Source organism: Lytechinus pictus, chromosome 3, assembly GCF_037042905.1.
Source record: "Lytechinus pictus isolate F3 Inbred chromosome 3, Lp3.0, whole genome shotgun sequence".
In the NCBI taxonomy this organism is placed as follows: Eukaryota; Metazoa; Echinodermata; class Echinoidea; order Temnopleuroida; family Toxopneustidae; genus Lytechinus; species Lytechinus pictus.
Window position 1 is genome coordinate 36,368,488 of NC_087247.1, and position 13,809 is coordinate 36,382,296.

The window sequence follows — 13,809 nt, forward strand, 5'->3', positions numbered from 1 at the left end:
GTGATCGAAATGAGGAAATTAGAGCAAGTTGAACAAAAACTTCCAAAAAGGATGGACATGACCTCATATAATTTGACTGTTTGACCCCTAGATGGCCTTTGACCTCATAAACAACAACACACATGTGGTGTTACCGAAAGGATCTTTTTTACCAAGCACTTGTATGAACATAATTGATGAAGAAATAAAGAAATGAGTGCAAGTTGAACAAAAACTTTGTAACAGACTAAAAAACAGACCAACACACTAGAACAGGAAAAGTCACTAGGTCTCTGCTGAACTTTGTTCAGGTGAGACAAACAGCCAGCCTGTCCATCAACTTCAATTTTGTTCAACCCAGCTCCCAAACATGTACATGGCATTGGCATACAACATGCAAAATGAGTAAATTTGTAAGAGTGTACTCACATTGTTAGAATTGACCGAGTTCTGGCTGGTGTTGTTGGACTCTGGTTCGAGCCTCCGCTTTTTTGCAGCTGGTGATGTCTGGGCGTCAGAGCTACTCGCAGACATCTACATACATACAGAACGGAAATGACAAAATCCCATGAAACCTCACAACATGAAATCAACTCATTCATAAATCAATCTTCTCTAACAATGATCAAATTGTGGTTTTTCTTTGTGTTTTTTATGTCTAGAACTGAGCTTTCTCCCTACCCCATCTCTATCATCACTTTGATTAAGGTCTCATAATAATGCTTCCTGTTATTCAGGGCTTGGTGGAGGAGCGGCATAATGAAATGTATCATCTGAACAGGGTTAGGTCTTGAATTCAAGACTTTGAGCATAGCAGATACTGCACTGGACTTAACCCCCCACATCTTTTAAAGTTTTATTCCATTATCTGTAGTAATTAAAGAGGGGTCACACAAGAGAAGAACGCAAATAACATGTAAAGTGTATGAGGAAGTACATGTACATGTATGAACAAGATATTACAAACGCCCGTAGTAACAGCCTTATAAATGTAATCATCAGCATCATCATCATCATTTTTACTATCATTATTATCATTATCATCATTATTATATAAAATTAAATCCCATTATCATCTAAATAGAGTGTTTTTGCGATGCATTAAGTTCCCGTACTTTGGTCTGCATCAATCGCCCGTTCAATACTAGAGCATATAAAATCTTATGAAGTGATGATACCGTATGTGGTACATGTAAGTGATGAAATATGACTTGTTCAATCATAAAATCAAATTTCTCCCTCTTTTTTTTTTGGGGGGGGATAGGTGATATTATATTGGATGGCTTTATTTCATGGAATAACAGAAATTATAACTCATTAGGGCCAATATTCCACTTATCTGCGATTCATGAAATATTGGTCCAAACTCTTTGAATATTTCTGGTATTCCTTTCTGAGCCATCCAATATAATATGATTAACTTTTAGTTTTTTAAACCTTGCACATACACTGAATGAGCACAATATGACAAGTAGTTGAACAAAGTGTTATATGATTTATTTTGTTGATTGCAAAAAATCATACATATGAGAATAAGCAATAAATTTTTCTAGATTTTTTTCTCTCCAACTTTGTCAATATTTGTCAAACAGGGAAGAGTGATTTTCAATATTCAAACAGTCAAAGCAAACTAGAAATATGAAACTAAATGGATTTTCTCCCTGAAAGTGTTGTTTGGTGTTGTAATGTAGAATGTAATGTAGTTTGATGGAGAATAATAAAGTTATGGCATTGAAAAATTTTGCACGTCAGAAAACAATCATACATGTTATGTATGCACATACCGGTCAGCATGCAAATGAGGGAATGGGTGAGGTCATCCACTCAATTTTTTTGGGGGGATATTATGAATATTATCAGGCCTCTACAAAAAAACCAAATTTTTTACTTGCCATATTAGGCAAGTGAAATTTTGTTTTCTTCGACCAAGGGAAAAAGAAAAAACTCGCCAATTTTATTTTACTTTTTCAGAACCTAATCTTGATTTTCAATTTTAGTAGCAAATATAATACACATACAGGTTATAAGAGTCTATAAATGACGAGCTTAGGAAGATTGAGAATACAAGAATATAAGTCTCACTCCTAAATTTGGACAAATAGGAAAAGGAATGAATGAACTAAATTTTATGCCATATTACCTTGTTCTTCAAGAAAAACAAAAAAAAAGCATTAACAAGGGCCTTTAAATATTACGAACCTGCATATTAGACAAACTTGTTTTTATCAGAGGTTTTGAGGACTCGATTTCAACTGTTTTTCTTTTATGATATCGTTGTGTAGTATTTTTGTCAAATCAAAATGTTAAATTGTGTTTGTGGGGTGAGATGTTGTACATAAATGTACATGAACATTTTACATTCTACACTCAAAGGCCCGTATTCTGAAGTCAGGTTTAACTTAGACCATGGTCTTACTCTGTGCTAAAATTATGGGAAACCAAAAGTGTCAAAATTTTATTAAGTTGTATGTTTCTTATGTTTACTGTGCTCTTTCCTGATTCATCGATGGTGAAGACAATAATTTATTTATACTTCCTACACAATTATGAATGATTTGAGAGCCAAATGAGCTGAAATATTATATCTCTACCGTTAGTGATTTATGTAACAATTGGCTGTCCATACTTAAAACCACAACTTTAAACCTAAGTTCAAGTTAAACCTGACTTCAGAATACGGGCCAAAGTCTCAAACCATCGCTTACCTTATCAGGCATAATGGGAATTTCAAATGTTCCAAGGAGGAATCAATTTGTTTCATGCTATTTTGCGGAGAAAATTCAAATTTTTAATAGCATTTTCAGGTTTCACTTATTTTCCACAAAAATGTATATATGATGTTTAGTCATTACAAATGAGACAGTTGATGTCACTAACTCATCATTACTTGGAATAATTCAATTTCTAAAGATTTGACATTTTAAGCATCGTTATGAATCACAAAAGGTTGCAACAATGAAAATTTCAAAATGGAATCAAACTTTATCACACAATGAGTAAAAAAAATCAATAAAGTACAAAACAAAACTAGAGATGCTCGGCGGGTCGCGCGGCCGAGCACATGTATCACCCAAACCCACCGCATCATCCGTCATTGCAATAGAGCTCACACAGAAATTTGACAAATAAATACAATTATCATGGCGACAATGACCCTGCCCACATTTTGCATGTGGGTACCAAATTTGATGACAATAATATGACGTAGCAGCGTGACTCTGCTGAACCTAGAACCTAAAGTATTGTCCAGTAGCACCTGCTGGGGAATACAATTATAGAGTGATCTGGAGATATTTTGTACACCTAACCATAAACCCCCCCCCCCCCCACCAAAAATGATAGCCATCTTCGCTTTACCTTCTAATATTGCTTCTGTGTGCCAACTGTTATGACAAACTGGAAAAAAACAGAAGTTACAGGTTTTACCAAATTTTCAACAAAAATATGGTTACCGTGGCAACCATGTCTCCACCCACTCCAAAATCATTAGGCGGCTTTGCTTTACCACAATGAACCTTCATGACAAATTTGAAGATAATTGGAGAAGAAATGCAGCCAGTAGAGCACTCACAAGGAAATCTCTGCTATTTCCACAAAAACTTCTTACCATGGCAACGATGTCTCCACCCACACCAAAATCAATAGGCGGCTTTGCTTAATGGGCCTTCATGCCACATTTGAAGATGATCGGAGAAGAAATGCAGCTGGTAGAGAGCTCATAAGGACATCTCTTCTATTTCCTTAAAAACTCTTGTTTCCATGGCAACGATGTCTCCGCCCACACCAAAATCAATAGGCGGCTTTGTGTTACAATAATGGACATTCATGCCACATTAGAAGATGATCGGAGAAGTAATGCAGCTGGTAGGGCGCTCACAAGGACATCTCTGCTATTTCCACAGAAACTCTTGTTACCATGGCAACGATGTATCCCCCCACACCAAAATCAATAGGCGGCTTTGCTTTACCATAATAGACCTTCATGCCACATTCAAAGATGATCGGAGAAGAAATGCAGCTGGTAGAGCTCTCACACTTCTCTGCTATTTCCTTAAAAACTCTTGTTACCATGGCAACGATGTCTCCGCCCACACCAAAATCGATAGGCGGCTTTGCGTTACCATAATGGACCTTCATGCCACATTAGAAGATGATCGGAGAAGTAATGCAGCTGGTAGGGTGCTCACAAGGACATCTCTGCTATTTCCACAAAAACTCTTGCTACCATGGCAACGATGTCTCCGCCCCAACCAAAATCAATAGGCCGCTTTGCTATACCATAATGGACCTTCATGCCACATTCAAAGATGATCGGAGAAGAAATGCAGCTGGTAGAGCACTCACAAGGACATCTCTGCTATTTCCACAAAAACTCTTGCTACCATGGCAACGATGTCTCCGCCCCCACCAAAATCAATAGGCCGCTTTGCTATACCATAATGGACCTTCATGCCAAATTTGAAGATGATCGACGAAGAAATACAGCTGATAGAGCGCTCACACGTAGTCTCTGCGGCGGCGGCGCGACGAGGCTAAATCCATAGTATCCCTCCGAACTCTGTTCAGGGGATACAATTAAGGTGGTTCCCTCAATTGCATACTGACAATTATGTGCATGAAAGGAACCATCAATGAAATGCCATTTTCTCAGAAAATTGAAAATGGTTTTTACTGTACTTTTTTTCATATAAATAGACAAATCATTTCACACCTGATCATGACGAGAAAACAAAAATAAGTCATCAATTCATGAACCATTAAAAGATGAAATTCATATACATAACATATGGGGAAGCTGCTCGTTTATGACGTCACATATATCCAAAACTTGAAATTCTAATAACTTTTTAATTTTCAATGGATTTTCCTCAAACCTTCACCAATATTTTTTATATTTTGTTCCATTTTTACAACGAACAAGGGATTTATCTGGCTGGTAAACATATGGACATCATAATCAGCTTAATCGGTCTGCAAGTAAGAAAATTTTACATTTTCCCATTTCAATTACGTGATGGCCATGCCCCCTCCCGGCCTGACCCGGCCTCCCAAATAAAATTGGTTCGCACCGACCCATATTCATCATATTTTCTTTAAAACTTGTATTGATCAGGACAACAATCTGCTTTAAATGAGATATGTGTAAAACATGGTTCTGAAATTATACCCTTTTCCCCCTCTTTACAGACATGTACATTTGTATGTACTACAGTGAGCTTACCCTAAAAGTTTGGAAATTTAACACCTGGGCCATATTCCAATTACATGTAAAATAAGCAATATGGTTCTGACTTTTGATAACTTTCCCAAAACTTTTCCTCTAGTGTTACATTGATAAACTTTTAAGCAATATTAATGTTTCTTTCTCACAATCAATATTTGATTTTTATACCTATTGATTTATTTCTTATTCACCTGTTTTCAATATCCTTTATTTGTTTCTTTATTCTCTTTCAGAATTGTAAAACATTGTTCTATTTTTTTTGGAGGGGGGGGGGTAAGGGGGTGTTTCTCAGAAATCAATAAATGCAAGTGACTAACAAATATTTGTTAAAACTGTTCACTGAAGACAGCACATATGAATTTGAACAAGGTAATGAACAAAATGAGTCAGTCAAATTTCCCCCAAGATGTCCAGATGCTCCGGCGAGTAAAAAACAGCCGTTTTACAAATCCACACTAACCACATACAAAAAGCTGGTATAAAAATGGCTGTTTTTTAATTCACTCACCATACTTAAGGCAAAAGGCAAAAGCAACGTTAATTATCATATCACTTGGAAATACGAAAATTTGCATGAAAAAAGTCAGGCTACTGAAACACGTTAGGCCGACATCATGTAACGATGATGTAGCTGCAGTGTACAATGTCAATGAGGCCTAACATCCATGAACATCAGAATTAATCATCTTACTTAAGCCTTACATTTAATCTAAGTCTAAATTAGGTCTATGGCAAAATTAGTAGCTATATTACCCCAAAATTAAGATAAAAATAAATATTGGCAAATGATAAATCAAATAAAAGGTTTATGCAATATCAACGCAACAAAAAAAGAAAGAAAATTCAACCAACTGTTAGTTCTGGGTAATAAAAGATTGAATTTCTACATTCCATTCTGCCGCATAATGTGATGCCTGAAAACAATTTTCGGTGAATATGTTACTTTGAAAATTGCGCAGCGTCATTCCACAAATATTTTCCCTCAAGTCTTGTGAAACTTTTGAGCTCGGGTATGCAGTTTTGAAATTACCTAACTTTATTAGCACATGTCAGCCCACAAATTGCTGAAATATGTGATTTAATTTTCTAAAGCAAAAAATATGTAAGAAAACGTCATTGGTACCAGTTGCTGGGTTTTTTTAATTGTTAGAAATGCCATGAAGAATATGTACAGCAAAAATTAGCACTCTACAAGCTTTAATTAGTGAATTACAACAAAATATACGATTTTATGAATAAATTAGCATAATTAGTTCTTATAAAATGAAGTATATACATGTAAATATATATATTGAGTGAAGTTTACCTCTACCAGGCCTGAGAGTGGCCCTTTTAAAAAATATCTGTTTTTGTGAACGTAGGGAGCGAAGTGACCAGAGTCTCTCACCTAATGGCTGAGGGTCCAGGGGCAACGCCCCGGAGGGGGTCGAGGGGGCGAAGCCCCCAAAAGGTCATGGATTTGGGGGTTATCAGAAGATCTAGAAGGCATCTCCTCAACACCATGAAGTACCTGGGATTTGCTGTATAAAAGGGAAAGAATTGTGTTTCTGAGGCACAAAGTGCTTAAATTCACCAGGAAGTATACTTTCATTGGTAGTGCATGCAACAATACCTCTCAATTATACATGTTAGAGGTTTATGAGATTTTGTGTTCAATATTTCTGAATCAAATGCACAATACGTACATTAAATAATTCTATAGTCAAACTTGTGAGCATCATACATGTGCTAGCTGCTTGATCATGCTCCAGCCCCCATTCGCGTACTTGACTTCCTTATTACACCACATACAGTAAGCTTTACCGGGTTCCTCAATTTTCGGTATGCACTCACTTGCCACCCTTCCATCCACTGATTTTTCAACCCACTTCCAAGTCCATTTCTCACGAACTGAAGTGTCGATCCCTTTCACCCTCGCCTCTTCACCTCAATCAAGAAATTTCCGTTGAAAAGCCATAATTTTTCACAAACTTTTCTAGTTTTTTCGCTCGCACGAAAGAACTCCCGTATTGACAAATCACCGTAATCACGCCTAGCGCGATAACCCAGGGAGCTCCCGCCCGTTTCAAGGGCCGAAGTTCCCTGGGTTATCCTAGCGCCTGCATGAATTGAATGCAGCCATCGCGCGCGCACCGAGTACACGCTGTTTCCCCCACTGTAACGCACGACGGTCTGGTGGGTACGGTAATACAAAATGGCAGCGCCCATGATCAATACCGACCGTGTGCGATAAACTTCAAACAACATCAAACTTCAAATAGCCGTCGAAGAATCAAGTTTTCGAATGCATGACTGCAATTTTCATAAAAAGTAACGACAGCAAGTTGCCAGAACTTATAACTTTGTGTGAATTTGGGCGCAATGTGCCCTTCATTTTCTAGCAATTTTTGCGAATAAGGCATTGAAAATAGACACCCTAACCCCCCTTCATTTCATACCAGATTTACATCGATCTCAGAGACCACCTATGTTGGTGAAAAAATATCGGGAGAATCTCAGGCCTGACCTCTACAATCAAGTAGTTAATGTCATTTTTCTACCATCTTGTAAATTTTTGTTGCCATATCATGATCTTTGGAGGAGAAATGGGGGGTGAGCATATTTATGCTAATTTATTCATGAGATAATGTTTTTGGCTCTCACTACTCCCAACACTAATTTGCAAGTTGCACCATACATGTACCTCTATGACTCCAGCAATGCTGAATGATATGTGTATATGCTGTGTGTGCGTGTGTCATGTGATCACGAGAGTGGCTGAATGTGCAAGTGCAAGGTGCAAGGGGAGGGCACATTTTCCTTTTTGGATGAAAAATTTGACAAGCAAAAATAAAATTTTTTTACCTAAAAATGCATATAATTTCGTCCAGGTAAAATTTGAAAAGCAAAAAATATTGAAAATATTCCTATTAAAAATATTATGCTGTGACTTTCAAAGGGGGGCACACATGTAAAAGCAGCATTTTACATTTAAATTTTGATAATGGCTCTCAAGGGGTGGGTGGATGTGCCCCCCCCCTTGGATCCTCCACTGGTCATGTACAGGAGGCATGCTGCAGGCTTCCCAAAGTTTTAAGTGGGGCATGAAAATATTTTACTTGCAAGCATTAAAATGAAACATTTAAAAGGGGAGGGGTTATAACTTGTAACTAACCTCTGGTGTCAAGCAATGGCAGATCCAGGGGGCACAGTCAGCCGTGCCCCCCCCCCCCCCCCCTTGAGAGGCACAAATAAAATTTGTAATATAAAAATGCCGAAAAAACACAAGTGTGAAGTGTGCCCCCCCTTCGAAAGTGAAGACTTTATTTTTTTTGCTTGTCAAATTTTTCCTCTGGAAAATGTGCCCCCCCCCCCTTTGTAAAATCCTGGATACACCTTCTGGTGTCAAGATACTATATTTGGAAAGAGAAATACCCCTTCCGTCCCTGATGTAACCCATTTGCTGTATAAAAAAATATTTGAAGAGGGGGCTTACGAACCCCCTTTGTCTCCTTAGGCTTCACACGATGATTGCACATGAATTGTAATTGCACACCAGGCACATACGCCACGTGCAGATTCCCCAGCTCTTATACATGTTCTACCGATGACCACTGCACTAGAGACACACAGAGCTTGATCCATTCGACCAATTCGGGCCATTCATTTCACCCACAAGTTGAATGCGACTTTTGTTATTCATTAGAGGTACGTATCGTTATTCATATCAAACAAAATTTTCAAAAGGGTCATTATTTATGCCAGTTCATTCTCACTCAAATTCAAGAAAAATTATGACTCATTGGTCTGACATCGCCTTGCGTTTAAACTTTCAGAACGATATGTGACACACTTTTGAAGAAAATTACCATCGCCCAAAGAAAAAAACCTTCCTTTATTCATGTCGGCTTTAAGAAAACGTCGCCTGAGAAATAAAAGATAAATAAAGGCCGAACAAAAATTGATAATATTCATAAATTATGCAAACGAAAAATCAATTTAAAAACACATACAATTTTGCTCACCCGTTTCATATTTTCAGCATCAAAAGACCTTTTCGCACTCGAAATCATGCTCGGAAAGACAGAAAATTGATGTTATTGTTATAGCAATGATAAGAGAAAATAAAACCCGGAAGTCAGATCCTGCGAAACTCGATATTTTCAAGAAAGCAACCTTTTTTTCTTATGTACGAGTGACAAGATCGTCTTTGTAAAATGGATTATCATATATTATGGACCTCAAACTACACAATGTTATTGATAGTTTTCAATCAATGTAATAATTTTAGAGAGCATAAAGTAATTGCATTTTTCCAGTAGATCCGGTAATAAAGGTAATAAAGTGGTAATAAAGACTAACTTAAAGTTAAACTAAAGTAATATTTTTTCCCTTGTACGTACCATTTTCATTTCAAATTTTTTTTTGAGTGTTTGTAGAAATTGTTATTGATCTCGCCAATTTAACATGTTGACAGATACGAGAATGTCTTAAACTCAGACCATCTGTGATAGCTTAAGTTAGGAATAGGTCGGACTCGGAGTTGGACTAAATTCACTTTTTCATCGATATCCACGGATCACGCAACACACAGCTCTGCTTCATTCACACACATACACACACTGTATGCATGACACACTATCATTATGAGCTGAGTGACATAGCAAGTATTTCTACACCGTACACGAAATCAAGCAATGAACGAAGTCTAACGTTAGTCGGTGAATGTCGGCTTGTCGCGATATCACACGTGGTTATGGTAATTCATATAAGAAATAACGCTAGATTCAGTGGTAAAAATAATGTGTTATTGCTAATGTGCATTCTATGATGTCTATATAGTACTTTCTGTAGAATGTTCTGACCAATATTGCATATTCTACTCGAAAATCATAACGAAAGAGACAAAGTCATACCTCTCAACCTCAGCGACAATTTCTCGGATAGTGCATTGTTCACCGGTTATAATTATAACCCGGCGCAAGCTCACGTGACCAGCTGCAGGGAAATGTGGCTTGCAACATTTTTAGTATTGTACAAAATTATCATACATGTAGTATACTTACCAAAGCAACCCAAATGCAGTCTAGGACTTGCTCGAATTACAATCAAATTATCTCTTGATTTAAAAAGTTGATAAGTATGTAGACAAGAACAATTGGTAAAATTGCATTTCTGAGAGTTTTCTTCTCAATTTGACCGACCAACGTTCGGTAGCGAGGCTAAACGACGTGTACAAGACAGTATATCTATTTGGTTTGGTAGTATATGGAGTGAGATAGACCCCAAATATATTGCCAGTGATATACGGAAGACACATATTTTTGCGTAGAGGCCTACGCGTATCTCGTATACAGATAATTATGTCATGTACTACGTTAAAAGATGAAGAATGGGATCACTGGAACGATTGAATTAATGATAGTAGGCCTGCCTATAAATGAGGCCTATATTTAGTATCATTTATAGTCCCGGTTTAGAATATAAGATATGGGAATTTCATCAGCGCCGACTATGTTGTTGTTGTTTTTTCAGTATTATGGTTGAACCCCATGATATGATCTACAGCTATAGTCTTGGGTCCAACTCATCACTGGATTATCATTCGGCCTCGAAGATATAATCTTTTTTCGGAATCAATATAGGGACCAAGCAAATGTTTGAATACTCTAGGAACATTAAAAAAGAGATAACTATAAAGGCCAATAAGCTATCAATTGTTAAACATGTACTTACATGATATGACTATCCTTTCCCCTGAGCGTTGATGAGTAAACGCTCAAAGGAATTTAATTTGAAGGGGAGGTTAATGCTGATGTCATGGTCTTTTAATAGACAAATGCTATCAGTCCGAAGCAAATGCGGAGGCGCCGCGTCCGCCTGCGGTTGTGGTAAAAGGGGGTAAAAGAAACATCATCGAGAGGGGCCAAACATACATAAATTCCTGACAGGCCTAAAAAATAAAAGAAATACAGAAATTCATTTCCCCCTTCATTAACTTGACGTCATGAATGAACAAGTACGGATTTGTTTTATTAAAAGTCAAGTCCACCCCAGAAAATTTTTATTTGAAGCCAAATAGAGAAAAATCTATAGCAGCACACTGAAAATTTCATCAAAATCGGATGTAAAATAAGAAAGATATAATATTTTATAGTTTCGCTTATATTGATCACATTTCAGTGACCTATATAGACAGACGATGATGCGGCTCGCTCACTCATTGTTTGAATTATACGATATTTCATTTCAAGTATAAAAAATATATATTTGGGCAATCATCATACTGGAATCTGACAGAATAGGTCTAGCTCAAGAATATATGTCAAAAAGTTACTCCCATTATTTTTGTAAATTTTAGAATTGGCAGGACTTTTTCAAAGTGTTTTTTTTTTAATTGATACGCTATCTAGTAGAGTATCTTCAAGGCGTAGGGATGGGGGGGGGGGGGGAGGTGGACAGGAGTTGTTGCATCACCAAACTGAGTGTAGCGGGGGTTTCGGATTCCGGTGACCCGGGTTCGATTCCCAAGTGGTGCGCTAGTGCCCTTTGGTAAGGCATTTATCCTCATTACCAGGTCCCTCGGAGAGGACCTTAAGCCGTTGGTCCCCTGGTTGCTTGTTCACAGGCATTCGTGCTTATTTAGCAGTCAGGTAAAAAACCTCGGTATAAGATAATCTTTTTCCATTGCCTGGGTCACTGCTTTCACTACTTAGATACCTAACGCGCCTCTCTCAATCCACAAGAGTTTGCTGTGTTACAAAACCTTTGCAGTATATATTCAATGGCAAGTTGTGAATTCCTTTCCAAAGCAGACAGTTCCAAATGTAAGATTCCCACAAGAACGTTCCTGAGAAGTCCTCTCTCCCAGGAAAGTTAGCTAGAGCACGAGTCTCTTGGTAAGACAGTGCACTTGACCCAAACCACATCTTATTTTTAGAAGACATCTTGCCGGTAGCAGGGGGGGGGGGGGCTGTCCTCGATCCTTTCAATACTTTGAGGTGTGGCTAATTGGGTTACAGTTGTCTCTATGCGCTTGCCTGACATACCATAGCAGTATTCATATTATAACCACTTTGGACCTGGATGGTTTAACAGCCAACTGCACCATCTAAGAGCACCTGGGGTGTTTCACAAAGGTGTATATACGTATGACTTATAGTCGCAGTTATATACCGACACATATTATTATGATATGCAAAGCGCAATCTTCAGATCAAGTTAAATCAACTTTCCTATAAAACGTAATATGCACAAATGTAAATATCTCGGTGTGGTACTAAATGAATATTATATAACGTGGAATGACCAAATTGATAAAATGAAATGCAAAATTACTTCAAGTCTATACTGTTTAAAACGCGTGAGACCATATATATCTCAAGATACTGCTATGTCATTGTACAAATGTCTTATTCTACCCCACTTTGATGATTGTTCATAATATTTGGAGAAATGCAGGGAAAACCAAAATCAATCGTCTTATATTGTGATGCAGAATAGGGCCCTTCGAATTGTGCTAAAAGTTGATTCCTTGTTTAGCACATCAGCATTATACACCAAATTGAATGCTGAACCAATCGTCCTTAGATGGAAAAAACAAGCACTTGTATTAATATTTATGTTACTCAATAAGCTTTACCGCATTTTATATGTAATAGGATTAGTCTTAAGCAACATTCTACCCTCACACTCCGTAACTCAAACAATATAATAAACCTTAAAACACCCAAAACAGACTTTGCACGAAATAGCAGCCTATATCTTGCCATACTTGACAGAACGTATTCGCACTTTACCAAATCTAAATTTATTTGAATCTGAAATTGAAAAAGTCCTGAAATCTTGATAATCCTTTTTTTTTACAATTGTGTTCTTGTTTTTTCTGTTTTGATTTTGTTTTTCTGTTTTCTTTCATCCTCCCTCTTTGGTTTTGTATATAGGTTTTAGTTTTACTTATTTTTATTGATTTGTTTTTCTTATATTGTTTGTGTATTGCACGGCCTCTCTGAAAACCAGCCATTGGCTGATCGAGGGCTTTTTACCGTGTTTAAATAGAATAAATCAAAATCAAATCTTATTGATTAATATAGACAGTATAGGGCGTGTCCTCTTGGCATGATCTAACCAATGCGGTCATGCCTTTTCTAACACACGCAACTAGGCATTTTAAGTGTGATTCTAAGTCATTGTGAAACACCCCAGGTCATATTTCTTTTAAATAAAATTGGCTCATCTAAAGTTGTTGATATACCATCAGGGCCCCATTGCATAAAAGTTAGTATCATGAAAACTTTGCCATCCAATTGTAACTACCATGGCAACGATGCTCAACAGCAAATCAGAATCAAGGATTCCATGGAATGATGGAAGTTACCATTGAATGCAAAAGTTGCCATAATAGTAACCTTTATGCAACAGGGAACAGGTGAGGAGCTAAGTATGGGGCAAATACATTAGAACAAATCCATGTTTAGCTACAAAGTATTCATCTAAAAAAATCTGTTGCAATGATTTCAAGAGTTAGGTCAGGACCACAACAAATTCAAACCTATCTGGGTTTTATTTTTTCCTTTTTATCACTCAATCACAAATGCAATTCAGAGCTATTGAGGGGGAAATTATTC

At 37.3% G+C, this 13,809-nt stretch overlaps 1 protein-coding gene across 3 annotated transcripts in view; it reads right to left on the bottom strand.

Moving 5' to 3' along the window:
- The window catches only part of LOC129257340 (ubiquitin-like modifier-activating enzyme 1), a 39,526-nt gene extending 28,825 nt beyond the window's left edge, over nt 1-10,701 (bottom strand). The window contains exons 1-2 of one of the 3 annotated variants that reach the window (XM_064096946.1): nt 10,249-10,701; nt 409-513 (exon numbers count right to left, since the gene is read on the bottom strand). In XM_064096946.1, the coding sequence (XP_063953016.1) occupies nt 409-513 (105 nt within the window). In that variant the 5' untranslated portion in view covers nt 10,249-10,701. The other 2 variants (XM_064096945.1, XM_064096944.1) reach the window with 2 other exon arrangements.
- Between the last annotated feature and the right edge of the window lie 3,108 nt (nt 10,702-13,809).